General features: G+C 38.7%; 1 protein-coding gene across 9 annotated transcripts; it reads right to left on the reverse strand.

Moving 5' to 3' along the window:
* Positions 1-830: 830 nt before the first annotated feature.
* Positions 831-18,782, reverse strand: HNRNPA3 (heterogeneous nuclear ribonucleoprotein A3). Of its 9 annotated transcripts, XR_015795212.1 has the most exons (15): positions 18,632-18,782; positions 14,943-15,042; positions 10,945-11,067; positions 10,669-10,815; positions 10,327-10,537; positions 8,838-8,927; positions 8,652-8,744; positions 8,487-8,564; positions 7,542-7,679; positions 5,670-5,795; positions 5,517-5,586; positions 3,037-5,429; positions 2,896-2,953; positions 1,263-1,368; positions 831-979 (listed from the first exon to the last, which is right to left on the reverse strand). XR_015795212.1 is itself a non-coding variant. In XM_025164337.2 (12 exons), exons 2-11 carry the CDS (start codon positions 15,003-15,005, stop codon positions 5,534-5,536), a joined length of 1,122 nt encoding a protein of 373 aa, XP_025020105.1. In that variant the 5' UTR covers positions 15,006-15,042; positions 18,632-18,782; the 3' UTR covers positions 831-2,953; positions 5,517-5,533. The 9 variants fall into 9 exon arrangements, 1 of the variants encoding a protein (XP_025020105.1); XR_015795213.1 differs by lacking the exon at positions 1,263-1,368; XR_015795211.1 differs by having other exon boundaries at positions 831-1,368.
* Between the last annotated feature and the right edge of the window lie 919 nt (positions 18,783-19,701).

Genomic DNA, 19,701 nt, shown 5'->3' on the forward strand with positions numbered 1-19,701 from the left:
CATGGGCATTCCTATTTCTCCACTACTCTTGCCTTTCGTTGGCATTCCTTTTGAGTAAAATTAGCATTTTGTTACTTGCACGATCAACTTATTGAACAAGATGCCACTCTTTTATGTGGTAGAAGAAATAATTACCTTATTTGGAAGTGCACTACAATGGTTATAATCCTCATGGGGTTTTAATTGTACTTTTAAGAATGTGTGATGTGGTCCAGGGTCTTCAGCTTTTTGTATCTCATACTAATTCTTAAAGATTTAGGGAAGAAAAAACATAACTGGGTAAGATATTCTGAGTTTTGCTTCCCCGTCTAAAAGCGTCTGATTGCTGTTTTATATAGTGAAATGGCACAAATGCACCATTGTAGTTACTCATTTTGTACTTCAGAATTAAAAAGGAACACAGTGCACATGGCAAAATTGTAACGTGATATAAATCTAAACAGCTACCTCGTGTTCTTCATTCTCAGATCCTTCACAGGACACTGGCATAATAGACCCAAATTACTCAGCAATGTCAGTTGTTTATAGTCTTTTACTAAGCCAGAAATTATTTGCGAGAGAGTGCTTGTTCATGTAAGCATGCCTGAAGTTTTGTCCTAGCATCTGATGTGCCCTGAAGCTCTGAGACATCTTCCCTAGGCTAGAGTCAATCATTTGTATAGAACCTGTGGTTTCGTGTGGAGCTAAATGAGCAGTGTGAATCCAATATCCTTTTAAGTGGCTTCAAACTCTTCAACTTTGTATAACAATTCAGAAGAAATCATATGCAAGTCAGTTGCCTAATGCAGAAATGATGGTTCAATACCTAGAATTAGGAGATTCACCAACTATCATGATTAACTATGTTTTATTGTAAGCATTTGATTATTACATGCTTCAATTTTTGCTCTCATAGCTATCAGTTGTATACATGTTCCACTGAAGAATCAAAAATTTCAATTTATGGAAACAGACGATTGTTTCTTCAGGATTAGTCATCCTGCAGAGCAGAAGATAAAAGTAAACAATTTAGCACATCAGGAATGGTAACCTACAGAATATCCTAATTTGCTAACAAGTTATTGAGGACCGTTGGATGCTAATGCTGGCACTGTTCTTGCACCATAATTCATCTAAGCCCATCGCCAAACACAGTTGGTTAATCTGCCTTGTTTGGGAAAACATTTAGCTGAGTGCACACAAGATTCAGCTACTCTTTTCCTAGTAAGAGTATCAGAACACCTCCAAATGTGAGGTACAAAGAAAGAAACACATGCACTCACCCCATGTCCATCTTGCTGGGGATTGCTGAGATTAGTGTACCCATTTTAGCCTCAACTCTGTTTTATAAGACAAAAAGGGAGCATAGATGCTCTTTGCCACTCAGTCCTAGGATTAATAACAAGACACAATCTAGAAATATTCTCTCATATTCAGTTTCAATTAGCCACAGTTCCTATTTGCTCTAACTTAACAATGTGTACATTCGAGACAACTGTAGATAGGTATAGGAATTGTAAACTGCTCACAAGTTCCTAACTTGTTAGATTGTGATGCTGACAAAGGCAAGGTGGCCAGTAAATGCAGACAATCTGGAACCACAGTCCTACTCTTTCACATGTAGAACTAGCATACAGAGTAAGGCAAATGAGTTCTAAATATTAGATTACAAAATTAAGGCTTACAGAATGAGTTTTTAAAATTTATAAAAGAAACCAGAGACTCATTTTAAGGGTTTGTTACCTGGAAGTTATTTAGAGGGCACATCATGTGTTCCAGGTGAGAATGTTACTGATTTTCTTGCCTGCAATCTGGCAATTAAAAACATTACCAATAGGAAACCAGCAATGCTAACTTTAGATTGGCTACTTATGTAATTGAAAAATCACTTTTCAGATGAGAACAGGGCAACGTTATTTTGCACCCTGGTCTATACTTATTTTTAGGCCTGCAATGGGAGTGGGGAGTGAAGACATTACACAACTAGTCAGATCAGGGTTTTCAGGTTGTTGTGTGTTTGTGTGTGTGTGGGGAGTATGTTCAGCAATCTGTTATGCCTCATACACCTTTCTCACCAGTCACTGGGAAATTATCCCACCAAATACAGTGGTTCCTGCCAAGTTTTGGTAATAGCATTAAGAGGCTGTATGCCAGGGGCATGCAAACAGCAAAACCAACCTACCACTGTTCTGAGAGTTCCCCAAATTAAAACAAAATACTGTACTTTGTTCCATTGTTTTACATATTCTGCTACAGTAACGAGAACTTTTTGTTCTAGGTAAGCAGGGCAATAAAGTTTATTTCAAGGAGTACCCACCTTTTCCTCTGATGTGTTGTTTCATCAGGGGAGAAAAAACCTTCTCAAAATATTGGAAATGTTTTGTTTCAAGCTCAGAGCAGTTTCCCATTTTATTCATACCATTACTACATGCGGTTTGCAAATTGCCTATCCATAATCAATGCATAATACTGTCCAGAAGGTGATGACTGGTGAACTCTACTAGAGACCACTACAACTTTTTGAGCCATTCACAAGTCATGAACTTAGCTGAAAACAAGGAATTTAAAAAACCCTACTTCTCATTTATTGGAGGACAATTGTCACCATCCATTTTTTCCCCAAATACTCACATGGCAACGGCCGAAAGTGAGCACAATGCCAAGTCAAGCCTCACCCCAGTGAGGCCTCATTGTTAAGCAAGCCACCCATCTCTTTCACAGTTGTATGAATTACTATGAATGGTAGAATTCTAGATCTAAATGCCAAATAGCTAATTTCAACATTGCTCATTCACATTGATTTGAATACAGTAATAAATATCAATATACTTCACATTTATCCAGTTTGTTCTCATCTCCAAAACTCAGTTTTCAGAGCTCAGAATACAAAGAAACATCAGTGTTTTACACTCTTACCAAGCAAGATTTTTCCAATAAGATATCCACCTCTGGTCACAGAGGTTTCTTCAACAATCTGCAAGTCAAACAGATCTTTCTTACCATGTTCAAAGAACAATTATTTTTTAATTCATGAAAAGTGTTAGAGACAAACCTTACCTAGTCTTACTCCCCTTTCAGGTCTGAATGCTAGACCTATGACTGGGTCAACTCAAGTAGCTATGACTTGGGGAGATTCCAACTGGTGAAGAACTCTTCCTAGACTTTCTTCGTTATTTCATCACTGACAGGCAGATTTAACTATTTTGGGGAAGCTGCTCACTATCAGCATAGTATATTATGCCTTCTCTTGTCTGGAAGTTGAAGCTGTCGCTGCCTTGTCCTCCTTTAATTTTGCTGACTTGGGTGCTGAAGTCCTGTCTGAATCTTGTTTGATCCACATTTCGGCTAAGACATCTTTAATGCTGGTTATTCACTGTCCTCTGCTTTTACTTGTCCGGGTTCACAGATAACTAGGTCTGTCACTGATTACCTTAGAGGTTTCACATGTTCACAACAGATTAACACACTAATAATTGTTTTCCCTATATACCATCAAGAAAGCTCCCCCCCCCCGTTCAAAAACAGACTCAATATCTTAATCAATCCCTCCAGTTCTGCTCCTGAATTCAGTAACAGGCTTAGAAGGGATAAGTTATATCTGATCTACCTTTACAAGAAGAAATAGACATGTGCTGCTTACTAATGTAAATGAGAACACTGCAGTAACAGGTGGATACCCTTTCAACAAGCTTTGATTATTGGAGTACAGACACTTTCCTGGAGATAAAAAGGATATACCGAGAAACAGACACCTCATTCCCACCTTTACACATACTCATGACACTGTAGATCTTTAGGAGACTGATGCTTTTGAGCCGGGTTCACGTATACCTTATGATTTTAAAGTAAATTTTAACCATGGTATTCTATACCCAGTGATGACTGCATGACTAATTCTGAGCAATATGTTCAACAATCAATTCCTACACTGGAATTAAGTTTACCTTATACTCATTGGCCTACAGAAGTAACAGGTGAAAAATGACTGAGTTTCTTCTACTCACTGTGCCCTACTCTTCTGGATGTGTACTGACAGAAAGCACTGCTCTGGCAATAGTTCAAAAAGAAGTCTAATCAGATTGAGAAGGATAGCAAATTATTAGGGAGCATGGCTGTAAATAAATTTAGGTAAGTGAAGGAGTAAACAACTCATTCATGTTTGTGACTTTAATAATTTTTATCATATCATTCTGATGCACAGTACTTATTTAATTGTAGCCATAGGACCCTCATTAGCAACAATACGTTCCATCAAGTTAGCTCCTATTGCTTTCACTTTACCTTTAAGACCTATTATCAGGGCATTAGAAAGTGTGTGAAACATCTTGATGCGTTCATGCTCAGAAGATTTATACTTAATCCAACGAACTCAGAGGGACTGTGTCTGTGCAGCAAATTAGCATCAGATAGAAAGGGGCATACAGAATTATACACAGTAGAACTCAGGCACCTTTACAGATGAACCCATATTTTTAGGATAGATATATACACATATGAAACTGTAGAACTGTAAGCTAAGTAACAGACCCAGGCTATTAGATTCAAAGTTTTAATTCAATTATATGTGTGCACTTAATCTGTTTGCAATTTGAGGGAAATTGAATCTCAACAGTTATAAAAGGCAGAAACCTGTTCTGCCAATGTTTCGTGTAGCTCCTTTATAAATCAGCAAAGTGGGAGGCAAACTGAATAAACTTTAAAAGATCTCTTCAATGCTTATTTACTTAGGTTTAAACTAAAAGCAAATGCTACAACTTATGATATGCACAACCCAGAAGTATCTGGAATTCTCATTTGAAAGTAAAGCTTTTATCATTCACAAGCATTGGTTTAAATGACCCAGTCCTAGTTATACAGCTAAACAAGCTTTAATGCAAACATCTCTCCTCTCCCTATGCATGTGCAACTCATGTCATTTGGTTACATATGCAGAAAAACTAAGGTACTTAAACGGTTCAGCATTTCTATAGTTTTAAATTAATACAGATTATAATGCACTGATTTTTTTTCCTAGCAAGAATATACCCTAAAACTACATTTCTTTATTTAAAGAAGTTTCAGTAAGAAAAAACTGAACTACACAAGTATTGAAAAAATTAAAAGTTCCTTAATTATTTTTAATTCCTGGTACCACTACCACAAATTTACAGGGCAATATACCTGATTTTATGAAGAAAAGACAAAGCTACAACAACAAATTAAAAAAAGTCAGGAATGTACATCTAAACACTACATTGCATTAAATCAATAGCTGCACTCTTTGCAAACTGTGGCTATATCAGTCCTTAAGAAGGGTTTCCTGTTTAAGCTGCAGTAACTTTTCTGACTATGGTTCATCGCTCCTTCTGTGGCAGATTTTACAGTTCCTCTAATTCATTTGGGACGACTGTCTCAAAGTAACCTGCAGCTTTCCTGACAACTCCTCGCTCTCTCCTGCTAAGAACTGTAGCCTGTTGAATACAGGATAAAAAAAAAAAGATTACTCTCAAAGAAATATTGTAAGCTTAATTAAAAACACTTATTTGTAGCATACATACCTATCCTGCTACAGTTTTTAGAATCTTCTTCCACCATAGCCACCACTTCCTCCTCCCGATCCATAGCCACCTACAAATGGAGTATAACTGTTTATATTCCAGTTTTTGCTACAAGATGCTAGCAAGCTGCATATATTTTAATGTTGCATTTACCACCATAGGGACTGCCTGAACTTCTGCCACTGAAACTGCCACTTCCTTTCATGGGTCCATAACTTGAGGCCTGTTGTCCACTGTAGTTGCCAAAATCGTTGTAGCTCCCACTGCCACCATAGTTGCCTAAAACAGAAACTTAATTTTACATTCATCAAGTCTGTTATGTAATTTGAAGTAAGCTTCAAAAGTACATTTCATTAGATTAAATAAACAAAGCACTACTGCATATAATTTAGTATGCAACATAAGCATTTTGTGGACTTACTGAAGACACTTAATGGAATTCCAATGTAGAATCATATGCAGTTTTTAGTTGCAAAGAATGGAACTCACAGAATCACCATTTGCTTTCTTTTCCCCAGTGGCAAGAGGCAAAAAAACACTTGCTTCCTGCTAGTAACTTTGGTAAGATAACCTGTACGAAACATGCCTTAGGAATACTGGGAGGAAGAAAAGCCACGGTTCTCCTTCTGCTTCACTTTAAGTGTACCAAAACATGCTGTTTTCTCAAGGGGTGGGGGGGAAGCAATCTGTAAGCAAGTCCCTCTCCATAAACCAGCTGGAAGACAGCTGGCTTTCTGATGGCCTGATACAGAGGCTCCCAAATTTTCTCAGTTCACAGTACCCTTAGTGTCTCATAATTTTTTCACTATGCCCTGTAGTTCCCAAACTGTGCCCCACAGCAAACTCATAGGGGCACTGTGGGATATTTTAAGCGTTTGAGGGAAACACAGATATTCTCAATACTTTTCTAACTAATTACCTCATCGTCAATTCTGTTAGAATTCTAAAGCATCTAGAAGGTATGTATCTATGCATCTCTCAGTTAGCATACTGCATTTACCTGAAAGGAAGACTAGTTTCACCCCCAACAATTTAACTATGAAATGGGGAATTTTTCTCTTGGATTCACTGAATTTATGACAATGGAAGCTAATATTCTTTGCTGGGAAAGGTTTTCTTTAAATTTAGAGTCATCTTTCTTTTGGGTAAAGGAAGTTCAAACTAGTTCCAAGTTTTTAGTCCTCATACTGATATGTTTGATAATCTTATTTGTCCTTCATTTTTTAAATTAACAGGCCCAGTTTGCTTTTTCCAGAAGTATATGAAGATCAGAACATATACCCTTGAAACTGTGGTCCAGTAATCAACCCAAATATTATATACATAAATAGTGCTGAAGAAAGTTTCACAAAGAATGTGACATTTATCTAGTGTTAGTCCTACAAAGTTGACCAGATTAAGAAACCAATGCCATGTAGGTCAGTACTACTTTTATTGTAAAGCTACAGTAAGAGAATCTTGCAAGTCAGAATGTGCTTTCCCCCCCCTCACTTTATCATCATGTGAACTAGGGAGGGGCTTGTGTGAGACGTTTTCTCAAATTAGTTTTCTGGCCAGGACTCAAGCCCTACTTATCTGACTGCTGTCTTGGCAGTGGCTCTTCCTCCTGTCCTTCAAGGCCATTCCCTATTCCTTCTACATCTACTTTTTTAAAAATTGCAGAATACTGCAGACACATTAATAGAACAGACTACATATAAAACAGATACAAGTTAGATAAAAATCAATGCTATAACCCTAGCAACTAGTACTGTAGCTCTTGAAAATTAAGCTTCCAATCTAACATAGATGATAGCATGCACTGATACAGGTCCCTGAGTCCTTCAGAAATTTTTCAAGTCTGATTTCACAACATTAGAAGTGTGTTTTGAGGCTAAGTTTACATTGCGCAACATTCTTCTTAATTAAACCTACAGGATGTTTTGAAATGTTAGGTAAAATAATTAATGTTTTATTTAACAGAAATTTTACTGAATTTTTAAATAAACAAGATAGATGTTGTATAATGCAATTCAGACTACTCACCTCCAAAGCTTCCTCCTTCATTATAACCATCATAGCCTCCACCTCCTCCGCCATATCCACCACCTGGATTTCCATAGCTTGGACTACCACCATAACCACCTCGGCTACCATATCCAGGGCTACCACCATAGTTTCCACCTTCAATTAAAAGTAACGTAGTATTTGATATTAATAAAAAGGTAGCTGCACTTTAGAAAATTACCACAGAGGTATGTTATGTAATGGTTTCTATTCAAAATCCTATAAATTCCCAATAAAATCAACCATCTCAACTTTCTGCAATGCCTCATTCTTCCAGATGTTTTGGCTTGTAACACAAATCATTCCTGATTATTAACCATATTGCCTTTGGCTGACCGGATTTTTTTTTTTTGAACATCTGGAGGCACCTAATTTGAAGAATACAAGCAGTATTCCATAGGAAGACATTATGTCATATTTTAGTACTTGCTTTGAAAGCAATGGGATTCTGCTCCACTGAAATTAATGGCATAAGCTAATAATGACTGACCTAAAGCATCTAGTTAAGCTATTTAGTATACAGATTTTCCACATGCCTCAGCTTAACATTTCCTATGTCAAAATATTCCACAAGTCGCCAAAAACTGTGTTCTACTATGATACTTTTGTTTTCTTTAGTGATACAACTAACTTAAAAAATGCAAAAAGTACAAAACTTGTAGGTCATAAATACATGCACAGATTCCAAAGGGCATGGAGCCAAAAATCTCATCCTGTTTTGCACTGGGAGCAGGAGGTGAGTGGGATGAGGAATTATAGAGAAAAAATGCTGCCCCTTAAAAATCCATTCCCAATCCGGTCCTTCTCCTGCCCACTTTTGAACTGAAATCTTTTGACACCAGTGCAACCAGGTGTGGCTCTCAAGCTACTGCAAGTTATACTTCTCCAATATAATGCAAGTGGTATTTGTACTACCATGCTTACCATCACCAAAGCCATTATATCCATCGCCACTCCCAAAGCTTCCTCTACTGCTGCCACCACCTCCACTACCGTAGCCTCCTAAATTAGAACAAATATATTATGTTATGAACAAAAAATAGCGTAAGACAGTATCTTGGAAGGACACTGCGAAGAACTAACATGTACCTCTACCACCAAAACTTCCACCTCTGTTGTAACTTCCACCACTGCCTCCAAAGTTCCCACGGCCCATGAAGTTGCTTGAACTACTCCCACGACCTTAAACAACAAAAACAACACAGTGAATGTCTTGATAGTGTTTGATAGATAGCATCACTGCTACATTTTGGACTCTTATGGACTAAGACTCACTTCTTTGTGCAGTTGCAGTCTGCATTTCTTGCTTGGAGAGAGCTTTCTTCACTTCACAGTTATGCCCATTTATAGTGTGGTATTTCTGAACTAAAATAAATTTTGAAAATGTACATTCTGTTCAGTAATGATTTATGCAAAATATTGTAAAATATACCAATTCCAAACAAACAAGAACATAAAATAAAGAACCTACACTGACTCTCCCACCCACACATAGTGCAAAGCGTGATGAAGCCTCTTCATTTCCAAGGGCATCAACAAGCAAACTTTTGCAAAGTAATTTATTCAGACTCTTCTCTCTAACTTTAAACTGAGTTAAAATTGTTTTGATCTCTATTCTGGCTTGGTCTGCCTTTCAACCTTGGGCTGAAAAAAGCAGAACTCTGGTTTCCAATCAGCTTGCCACCTCCTTTTCTCTTCCTAGAATGGATGGACCCAGAGAATTTTTAAGGAAAATAAAAGACCTGCTTAGAGTCAAATGATTGAAGCAGCAAGCAAGCAAAAGCAGGACAATGAGGGATCAGAGGCTGGCTGCTTTCCAGCCAACCCAACTTAAATGAATGTGGGTTGGATACAGGTGAAATTCTGCCTGTACAAGTAGGGAGTCATTAGACTAGAAAGCTTTGTTGCAACAGAGCTACGAGTTCTTGACTTTAGGGAATGTGTGGATTGTCAACCAATTTTTCCTCCAGCTTCTCCATCTTGAGTTCCCCTCAAAAACATGACCCATGTTGTTCACCAATGCTCAAAATCTGCAGAAGCCCACAAATGCAATTCACCAACCTTCCCTCACAATTATCCCCAAAATAATACTATAGCTTTCGGAAAATTATAGTGAAGGGGCTATGATCCTTCTGGCCCATCAATAAATTGAAACTGCAACTAGTGCTTTGACCTAAAGTGACAGAATCCAACCTGCCTTTGTGTGATTACTAATCACCATTTGAGCTGGGATCTCTCAAATCCATTCTTCTGCTTATGTGTTTGCTTTGGAATGAGGGTTCTTTGAAATCCTGACATTCAGCTAGTTATTAGTGAGGCTGTTCAATTTGCTTTGGGAAATTCACCCAACTACTAAGGTGGCTACTGGGGTCTTTGTGTAGTGATAGGAGCAAACAAGCAGACTGGATGAGAAATGCTGGCTATCAAACTACCTGCCAGGCAGGCACTCAAAGCACAGTAGAAAGATTCAGGAAAGCTCTGGGTAATGGGAATGAAGGAGAACAGGACTGGAGTCAAGCATGTGCTTGTGCACAAGCAACTATCAGATATTGGAAATTGCAGGAATTGAAGTAAATACAAGAGAGGAAAGTCAAGACCCCAGAGGTGGTTAAAAATTGAATTTGGGGCTACAAAGTATAATCTTCTAAAACACTGAACTTATGTCTTATATCATTCCTATGATAAAAGTTTTTTTTCACCAAAAAAATGATATGAATCAATATTTATCAAACTGAAGCTATCACAAAGAGAAAATATTACATACCAACAATTTTGTCTACTGTATCATGATCATCAAATGTCACAAAGGCAAAACCTCTCTTCTTTCCACTCTGCCTGTCTTCCATTACTTCTATGGTTTCAATTTTGCCATATTTTTCAAAATAATCTCTTAAATTATATTCTTCTGTGTCTTCTTTAATCCCACCAACAAATATTTTCTTCACTGTTAAATGAGCACCAGGTTTCACAGAATCCTACGGAATTTTAAGTTATGTTTAGTATTTCAGTCTTTTTAAATTAGTTCAACATTTGAAAAACACATTTAGATTTAGAAGTAAATAAGCATTTGTATAATCAAGATGTAACACTGTTAACAATTACTTACTTCTCTAGAAACGGCTCTCTTTGGCTCTACCACACGGCCATCAACTTTATGTGGTCGAGCTGCCATTGCAGCATCTACTTCTTCCACACAAGAGTAGGTCACAAAACCAAAGCCCCGAGAGCGTTTTGTCTGTGGGTCTCTCATCACCTTCAAGACATATATTAAACATAGAATGCTGATTTAAACATTACTTTTTTGTGTGCCTGCTCTAATCCTATTGACTAGAGTGGGAGCTTCTTCCAAATGCAGAGACATACAAATGTTTTAATTTCTCACCACACAATCTGTGAGCGTGCCCCATTTTTCGAAGTGCTCTCTTAGGCTATCATCTGTAGTTTCAAAGCTCAAGCCACCAATAAACAGCTTTCTCAATTGTTCTGGTTCTTTAGGATCATGGCCCTGAAAAAAGGAAAGTTTCAGTATCTGCACTAAATTCATGCTGCTGCTCAGAAATACACTTGTTTTTCACACAATTAAATAACACACTGCTTCTATAGATATATGTTTCAGTATGATACAAACATATGTTAACAGGAGTGTGATTTGGACTAGCTTGTTTCTGGCCCTAAGAGCAAATCAATTCATAAAAAAAAACCTCAAATCAATTCCTTTTCCCCATTCATCCCACAGTTTTTCTAAGCCGACCTATCCCTGAAGGACTCTTATAAATCCATTATTTCATCTTAATTAAACTTAACTACAATAATACAAACCACGGTAACTAGATAAGTATTTTTGCAACCGCTGCTAATATACATTTTTCTTAAAAGACTCATCGTTCACTGAGATATTTTCCTTAGTAAAGTACTTAATAGCAACTAATCTGTAATATTCTATTCATATTAATACAAAGCGTGTCCTACTGTGTTTAATAAGGCTTACTTTCAAGCATGTATGCACACATCTGAGGCTGCAATTCAATCCATATCTATTCTAAGGTTATATCCGATTGAAATTATGTGGCTTACTTATGAAAACTGAGGCTCATTAAAAAAAAAAAGGAATCACAAGTACAGTAAAACTGCCAATATCTTTATGTTTATAGAAATTTATGTTTCCATGCAAAGGGCTACTAATGTCATAATTTCATCACATTCTGTCCCAAAAAAAGTTAGACACCTTTTGTTGGAGGGAGGGGGAGAGATATGGTTAAGAGGCCACAGTTTGAAAATTTTATTCTGATTTTTTAAATGAAATTTAGCATGATTCCAGTTTCTTTGCAAATTTCATACTATTTTGCTGAAAATACTCTTAACAAAGTTAAAAGATATTTGGGTTCTGCTCATGCTGGACCAGGGGTCTCAAACTTGTGTCCTGCAGTTTTTTTCTGTAAGGCTCATGATGGTCATGCATCGGGTGCTGTTTCAGCTTTTATACCCATCCCCGCTGTATGCATTTGTCCCAGATTTTCAAGTCCCAGGCACCCTTTCCCCCTGCTGCAGAGCTGGCTTCTCCTACATAGCACTGGCTTCCACAGTGCCAGCTTCACTTCTCCCCCATAACACCAGCTAACATGGTGCCATTGCAGAGAAGCCAGTGCTGCACAAACTGTGTAGTGGGGGGAAACAAAGCCTGCATTGTGCAAGCCATGCTGGGGCGGAAGTGGTAGCTGCCTGGAGGCCTTGCAAAGGAGGTAATGGTGGGAAAAGGGTACCAGCCGCTGCCTTCACTTCTCCTGCACAGCACCAGCTTGTGCACTTTCTGCTTCTGAGCCATCCTCCTCAGTCAGGTGGTTTATCTGCCCGCTGATGACATGGAGAACCTAAGCTGGAACTGCCAGACATGCTGCTGCGACAGAAAGTGAGATCAAAGGGAAACATGGGAAAAATATTTCCAAAAAATATATATAACTGTTATATGATTTTGATCTTCCAATCCATGCACAGAGTGAAATGATTGTGCTCCATACGCTTTGTTCTGTCTTAAATCCAGAGTGAAAGAAGCCTACTTTGAAATGCCCTGGACTGGGGGTGGGGGGGAACAGTACTTAGATGTTCTGTGTCAGTTTAGATGGATGGCAGCCAGCCAGCCAGCCAGCCATAGAGGGAATTTTTTTTACCAAGATTATATTTCCCAGGCTGGGCTTTCTTTTAGATTGAAACTGCATATCACTTTATTTGGGGGCAACCAGCCAGTGCCAAGCTGCCCAAAAGGGTTGGGGTTACACTTTTCTTTAAATATGAGGTTGAGTGTTTAAAGAATCTATCTCTTCCCTCCCAGATATCACTAGAAGGCAGCAAAGAGTCAGAAGTTATTCTCTCTCCTTGTTGCTGTTCAGTAGTTCCCTTGTCTAGCTTCTCAACTTGAAAATCTTGTTTGTTATGCCCAGAACTTCTGGATTTGCTCCAAATTCTAGACTAATGGAATTCAGAGCAGGTAAACAGTTATGGACCCTGCTCTAACTGAAAGCTGTCTGGCCAGGTCTAGTATGGAGCAATAGAATTTGAGGAGAATGTGTGCACAGAGTAAAATACATTTTCTTTCCAAACACATTACTAGTTATAAACTGATAAATCCAGGAAATGGAGTGATAAAAAAAATCTCCATTTTTCATATTAATATTGTTACTTCCCTGTTTAATGTTTCTTCATTTGAAATGATTCACCAAGAGGAACATAATTTTTGGTATCATTACATTTAATTAGCATTCATTAGAAATTATACATTTCTTTGAATTAATCAACAGTTTCTCAGAAGAAACAGACTGCCAAAATTTTTCTGCCTCAGAAACAACAGGTTTTAGAAGACTAGAATCATTACCTTAAATTCCAAGATCGCAAAACAAGGAGAAAGTTATTTAACTGACAGTTATATTTTTTCAGCAAATCAAATACAATATGTCTAATTAATGATGATAAAGGCATTCAGGATAGGAAAAAAATACCTGCATTTGAGTTGTGAAACAATTTGAATTTTATAGCAACAGCTGACCTCAAGGGACTTTTGATTAGTATCTGAATAATGGAAACTAAACATCAAATTGTGACTGGCCTTAATAATCTAGCTGAAATTTTTATTCTGATCTGGTATTTTCAAATGGAAATTGAAATGAATGGCCATACTGACTAACTGGCCAAACAGCTAGCCCAAACTTCCCTTTTGGATAGTGGCATTTATAATGAGTGGAACACTGCTTGAATATTTTAACCTTTTCCTGACTAAAGAACAAGAACGTATCACCTGCTCTAAAGCCACCAACAAAAACTCTCCATAACTCTTAATTCTAAAGCCTCTCCTTAACAAACTGATAGACTCCACTGAATAAAGTAAATCTGGACTTCTGTTAGAAATTTTTCAAGAACCACCACCTGTATCATTATACATATGCATCATATAATTCCAGCTAATTCTCCCTAATCGCTTCACATACATTATTTATGCAGGCTATACAATCCACCTGTCAACAGCAAGCTCTTGCAGTCCCTTATAACTATGTTTTTATTGCAGATAATCAGAAATCATAATGGGAATGAGAATAAGGAGGACCCTTCAGGTATAGAAGTTTAGAGTTCTATTACTTAAATAAATAGATATAACACATAAGATATTACTTCCAGTGATTTGAAGGTCATTTGTTTAAACAGTGTTAATAATTACAATTCTATAATTAGCGTTTCAAAAGATGGCCATCGTTCTCAAAAACAGCTTAATTGCTAACCATCTCTAAATACATGTATTACATAATACAGAAGATTCAGATATTTATTCAAGTGAAGCTGATCAATTCATAGCTGCATTTGACCTAGTTTTGAATGATGCAATAAACAACTCTGTGTCTGGATTGTTAAGTTTTATACTGTATAGAAGAGCTCATGGGATACATTGTTCTTTAGAGAATAGTGAATTCTTATCTTCAATGTTCTAGTTTTTGTGGAACAATATTGATGCCACAGCATCAATAGCTACCACCTCAATGAAAAGTGGATCTTGGTCAACTGAAAATGCTCATCCAAGCAGATAGAACTGTCACTGAATTGCCTGTTTCTGGATTTTAATAATTTAACTACAATTTTAGATTTATTTAGATATTAGTTTTCAAGTTATTCCCCTCAGAGTAATATGAATTTATAGAATTATGCATATAACAGTAAACTTACTATAAACATCCATACTGGGTACAGGAAATGGAAAGAATAATATATTCTCAAAAGCCAAGCAGAACAGAGTAGTGCAATGTGAAGTCTGAGCCACACAAAGATTAATCAAAGCAGCAGCAAGCAAAAATTCTCTCTAGTTAACCCAAGTAAAAAAGCTAAAATCATAAAGTATTCCACCTGTGAAGATCTTCTTCCCCTTCTCTTGTAATCTTCAGCCTCTCTCTCCTCTTTACACGCCATTTTGGGAGTGTGTTCTGACTCAGTTGCTCCTTTTAACCTAGGTAACAAGTAGTATGAGTTCCTGTGAGTTTCCTCCTTACTCTCATACAAAATAAAGGGGCTCTAAGTTTCCGTGGACAAACATATAGGAGCCACTTTAAGTAATGTTACTGTATGAGAGAATAAGTAAAAAAAAAAAAAAAGGTGGACTTCTATAATCAACTCATGTGATGCATTTCTTTTTAAATAAAAGCACAGCGTATAAATTGAAAAAAAAAGCACGTTCATCATTATATGCTATAAGGATAGCAAAGTGAACTGCTAGCCAATTAAACTCTATTCAAAACTATGCAATAAGAAAGCATAGACAAATGTTGTTTCTACCCTTGGCTCTAGATACTGCATTAATCCATTTATTTGCACTGATAAATATGGGCTAAAGAAGCAAATCCCAGTAGGGGAAAGAGAATCAAGACCATCTCTGATTTGCTCAGTTTATAAACATCATATTCCCTGGATATTCCTCTTGACTGTGCTATTCTAGATCTTCAGATCTGGGAGGGGATACTGATATTTTAAGGCTTTTGTGATAGAAATGCCTTGAAAGCTACTGTCCTGAGCATTTGGAAAAGAGGCTTCTGTGTTTTCCTTCAGAATGTCTTAAATCAAGCATGTGCATGTAAGTACTCAAGGCCTTAAAATTAAACCCACAATGGCCTCTCTACCTCATCCAAAAAAGAAAAAAGAAAAAGCAATGCTTCTTTCAAGTGAAACATATGCTCAGGCCTGGATCATTCTTGACCCATTAACAGTGAGTAGAAACCAGTTATAAAAAACAGTGAGATTCCATGTAATTGCCTAGATAAGGCACTTCCTCATTCCTACTCAAGTCATTTTCAAATGCTCCCAGAATTAGATGTGACTGTTCTCATATAAATTAATTAAAAAATGCACTATTTTAATATAGCTGTAACTGGTCACTAGCATTTCACTATGGCCAAAATTATTAAGATAGTAGTTAACAAATTATTAAACATGTTTCATGTTTGAAAACAGCATTTCCACTACACCAGGTTATTAGGCACTGCCTTGAGAGGGCTGAATCTAATTGTTGGGTAAGAACATCTCAAGAAAGCCGTCACTATGTGAAGTGAGGGAGACATGGTCAAGGTGGCAATCCCTCTTTGGTGCAGTCCCCATTCTTTGGAACTCCTTGCCTCCAGAAGTTTAAGCATCCTTCTTGGTATTTCATAGAGCTGTCCTACCCTATTCCATCATTCTTTTAACCAGGCTTGAATACTTCTTGGGGCCACTGGAGAAATTTCTATTTATTGAATATCTTTTTAAAAATTGTTGTATTGAGATGGGTTATAAAAATTGTAGAATAAATACACACATTATCCCAAGATTACAGATTTGAGGGAGCTGAATCTGAAATGGATGATAAAACTGTACTCAGCTAGAGTAGTTTTACAGAGAATTGCTTATAAAAGTCTTGAAGTAATTGAGTTACAAGTAGAATTGAGGCTGGTATAGATTATCACATCCTTCTTGCTCTATCTCTAATTCTCTAAAAATCTCTAATTCAAAGCATCCTTAGGTTTCAACATACTTTTGTATACTTTCTCAGATCTCTTTCCTTGCTAAGACTCTGATATGCATACAAAAGTGTTACGGACTTTTCTTGAAAAAAAAAAAAGATTAAAACAAGACAGAACTTGAACAGTCTTTGCATCCATTTTGCCTTTACCTTGATACCTGCCCTCTTGAAAATGGGTGGATGGGGCATGAGATTTAAAAAACTGTGGGCTTTTCTATTATTATCTATAGGAAACTCTCCCTTCCACAAGGCAAGAAAAAGAAAAGTCAAACAAAAAAATCAAGAAAGGCCCTCTCTGGTTTTTCTTTCAAAACTGTAGGTGACAGAGAAGTCCCAGCTGCTGACACAGGTTCCTAATTTATAATTTGGAAAAGCAAAGATAGAGAATGCAAGCCTGGAAACAACGCACAATAGCAAGCCCCAGCGGAGTCCCACACAGCTGATTTCAGCAAGAAATAGGCAGCTAGAACCTTAGGATCATTAAAAACTAATATTTAATGTTAGAAGTATAATACTAAGGTAATTTTATGACTTTGAATTTCTGTTGAACAGGACTGCTCACTAGCTGAATAATCCTTTGATTATTAAAACATAATTTCTATCTTTTATACCCAAAACTAGGAATTCTTTATCAGAATGAAATGTTTTAGGTTCAACCATGTATACTTTAACCTTAATCTCTACTTAGAACTAAGTTGAGTGGCCCTTATTACCAGATAAGCCGGAGATATACAATCATAGCTGTTTGTTCTGCAACTTAGATGTGTACAGGTTAACAATTTTCAGAAACACTGAATATAGTTTGGCAATTTATTCATGTAGCAGAGGGGGAAAACTACCTTTTGTCATTGTGTCTATGATATGAGGATAAATTAAATAATTAAGAATTAAATGGTCTGGAAAGTTAATCTATTCCACACTGCAACCTTATCTCTCTCTCTCTCTCTCTCTCTCTCTCTCTCTCACACACACACACACACACACACACACAGAGGCTTAGTGACTTTTATGTCACACCAGGATTCAAAAAGAGCAGCATTTAATACACTAATGTTGTGGTACTTACAAGTGTGGACAGTACTCAGAGATATAACAGGATCAGGCTGTACGAACATCACTTTTATGTAATTATAATTAGAGAACAGAGCTTAGTATTTATATGTTATGTCTAGGGTTCAGATACTAGTCATTTATGATTCTAAAGACTGGCAATGTGCATTAAAGATGAGATAGATGATATGGTGGTTACCTGAACCAGCAAAATTCATACTTAATAGCTTCAAGATGGAAAAAATGTTATGATTACAAAGATTAAATGATTCAGCACCACTTTTAAGAAAGATCAAAAAGTCAAATGGCTTTCATATCAAAATCAAAAGCACTCAAACCCTATCAGAGGACTGCTTAAATAGAAAATTAACCGTAGGACTTATGCTATTATTTTTGCGGTTAGTTGACAGTTTTATAAGATAAAACAATCAACAATTCATATTTAGGGATCCTACTGAACTCAATGGGATTTACTCATAGATTGCACCCCGAAAACATAAAACATAAGTGCAAAAGGGAGCGTTTTCCTAAGGGCTTAACCAAGCTCTGCACAATTACGAGTTGGCGGCAGGATCTAAGCGTGCGTGTCCCTACGGCACGTTGTAGCCTCCGCCAGCCCTCTCACGTATCTACCCCTCCGAGCAAACTGGGCCCGGGTGGCTGGGATTTAGCGAACGGGCCACGCTAACTGACGACTCCACCCGCTCTACTGCGGCTGCTCTCGCTTCAGTTCAGCCTCCCTCCCCCGCGCGGGGTCACAATGGCGCCCGAAGCAGCAGCCTTTCCCGCTCCAAGCCTTCCTCCTCCCCCCTCGTTGCGCCATTTCGGAGACGTCGTGGCTAAGCCGGGTAGAGCAAAACCCGAGCCCGCTCGCCAGGCAGGACCCGGCCGGCCTCCCTGCTCGTTGGCTCGTCTGCCATGCCTAGCCACCTCCGGGTTCCGCCGCTGCAAAGCCCGTCGCCCGCCGCTGTTCCCGCACGACGCCGACCATCGTTACCTCCATTTTGTGACTGGATTTTGCCTCCTTCAGCCTCAATATGGAGTCGAGAGGAAGAGGGTGGGAGGAGCAGGTCAGAGGAAACTAGGGCACGTGAGAGGAAGGCGGGCTCAACGGCAAGGAAACGGGGGAGGAGAAGGAGGGACTTTCTTTTTCAAATGTGTACAGTACTTTAATATGAGCTACAGTACTGTATTTCATCAAGTTGCGGTTACATGCCGGGGGGGGGGGTGAGATGGTTACATCACTAACGACCTGAAAAGGAGGAGGGGATTGCCACGAACGAGCGGCGTTAGAACGGTGGAACCTGGGAGGAAAATTCCACACACGCGCTTGGTCCGCGCGGCCGTTCGTCACCTCGTTGGCGCCTCCTTAAACCATCGAGGCGAAGTGGGTAGAAAGAATGGGCCGTGCCCGAGCCGCCAGCGCGGGATCGGCTGCTCAGAGAAAGAGTGTGCGCGCGCAGAAGTTCCCCCCGCTCAACTCGTGTTCGGTCCCAGGACGAGGAAGTTGAGTTCAAGCAGGCCCAAACCATGCAGCCGCGGTTTTCCTCTTTCCAGCTGATCTGTGCACCGTTTGGGAAGCCGTGCTTTCTAGGTTGTGGAGGGACGCGGGAGAGCGTGGATCTGCATTATGTAGCCTGTCCCGAGCTGGCGCGTGCTTTCTCCGTATATTGGACTACAGCTCACGTGATTACCGCCCCCGAGGGCTCTCGGAGCAGCAGTCCAATGCATCCGAGCAGCACCAAGTTGAGGAAGGGCGGCATGAAGGGAAGGAATAAGTGATTGGAAACCCGGCTGCTTTGTCCAAGCGCCGCTATTGCCGGTTGCTCACCTGCCTTCCTTTCTGGGCTGTGCTTTCGCCGCCTAGAAAGAAGGCGGCAGGCGAAGTGGCGAAAGAACGACACCATCCTCTTCTTTCCTAGGCAGCCGCTCCTTCCATTTTGCTCGCTCACGAACTCCATCTTGGCTCCACCACAGGGAGCCGAGTTGCATTTTGCTTGCTGGGTGAAAGGAGGCGGCAGGTCGCTTCGATGGCGCGTGTTTTTTTTTTCCGCCCCCTCGGGACAC

Source organism: Python bivittatus, unplaced genomic scaffold (assembly GCF_059951505.1).
Source record: "Python bivittatus isolate LINGU-HERP-01145 unplaced genomic scaffold, Pbiv_v1 ctg000200_np1212, whole genome shotgun sequence".
Classification (NCBI taxonomy): domain Eukaryota; kingdom Metazoa; phylum Chordata; class Lepidosauria; order Squamata; family Pythonidae; genus Python; species Python bivittatus.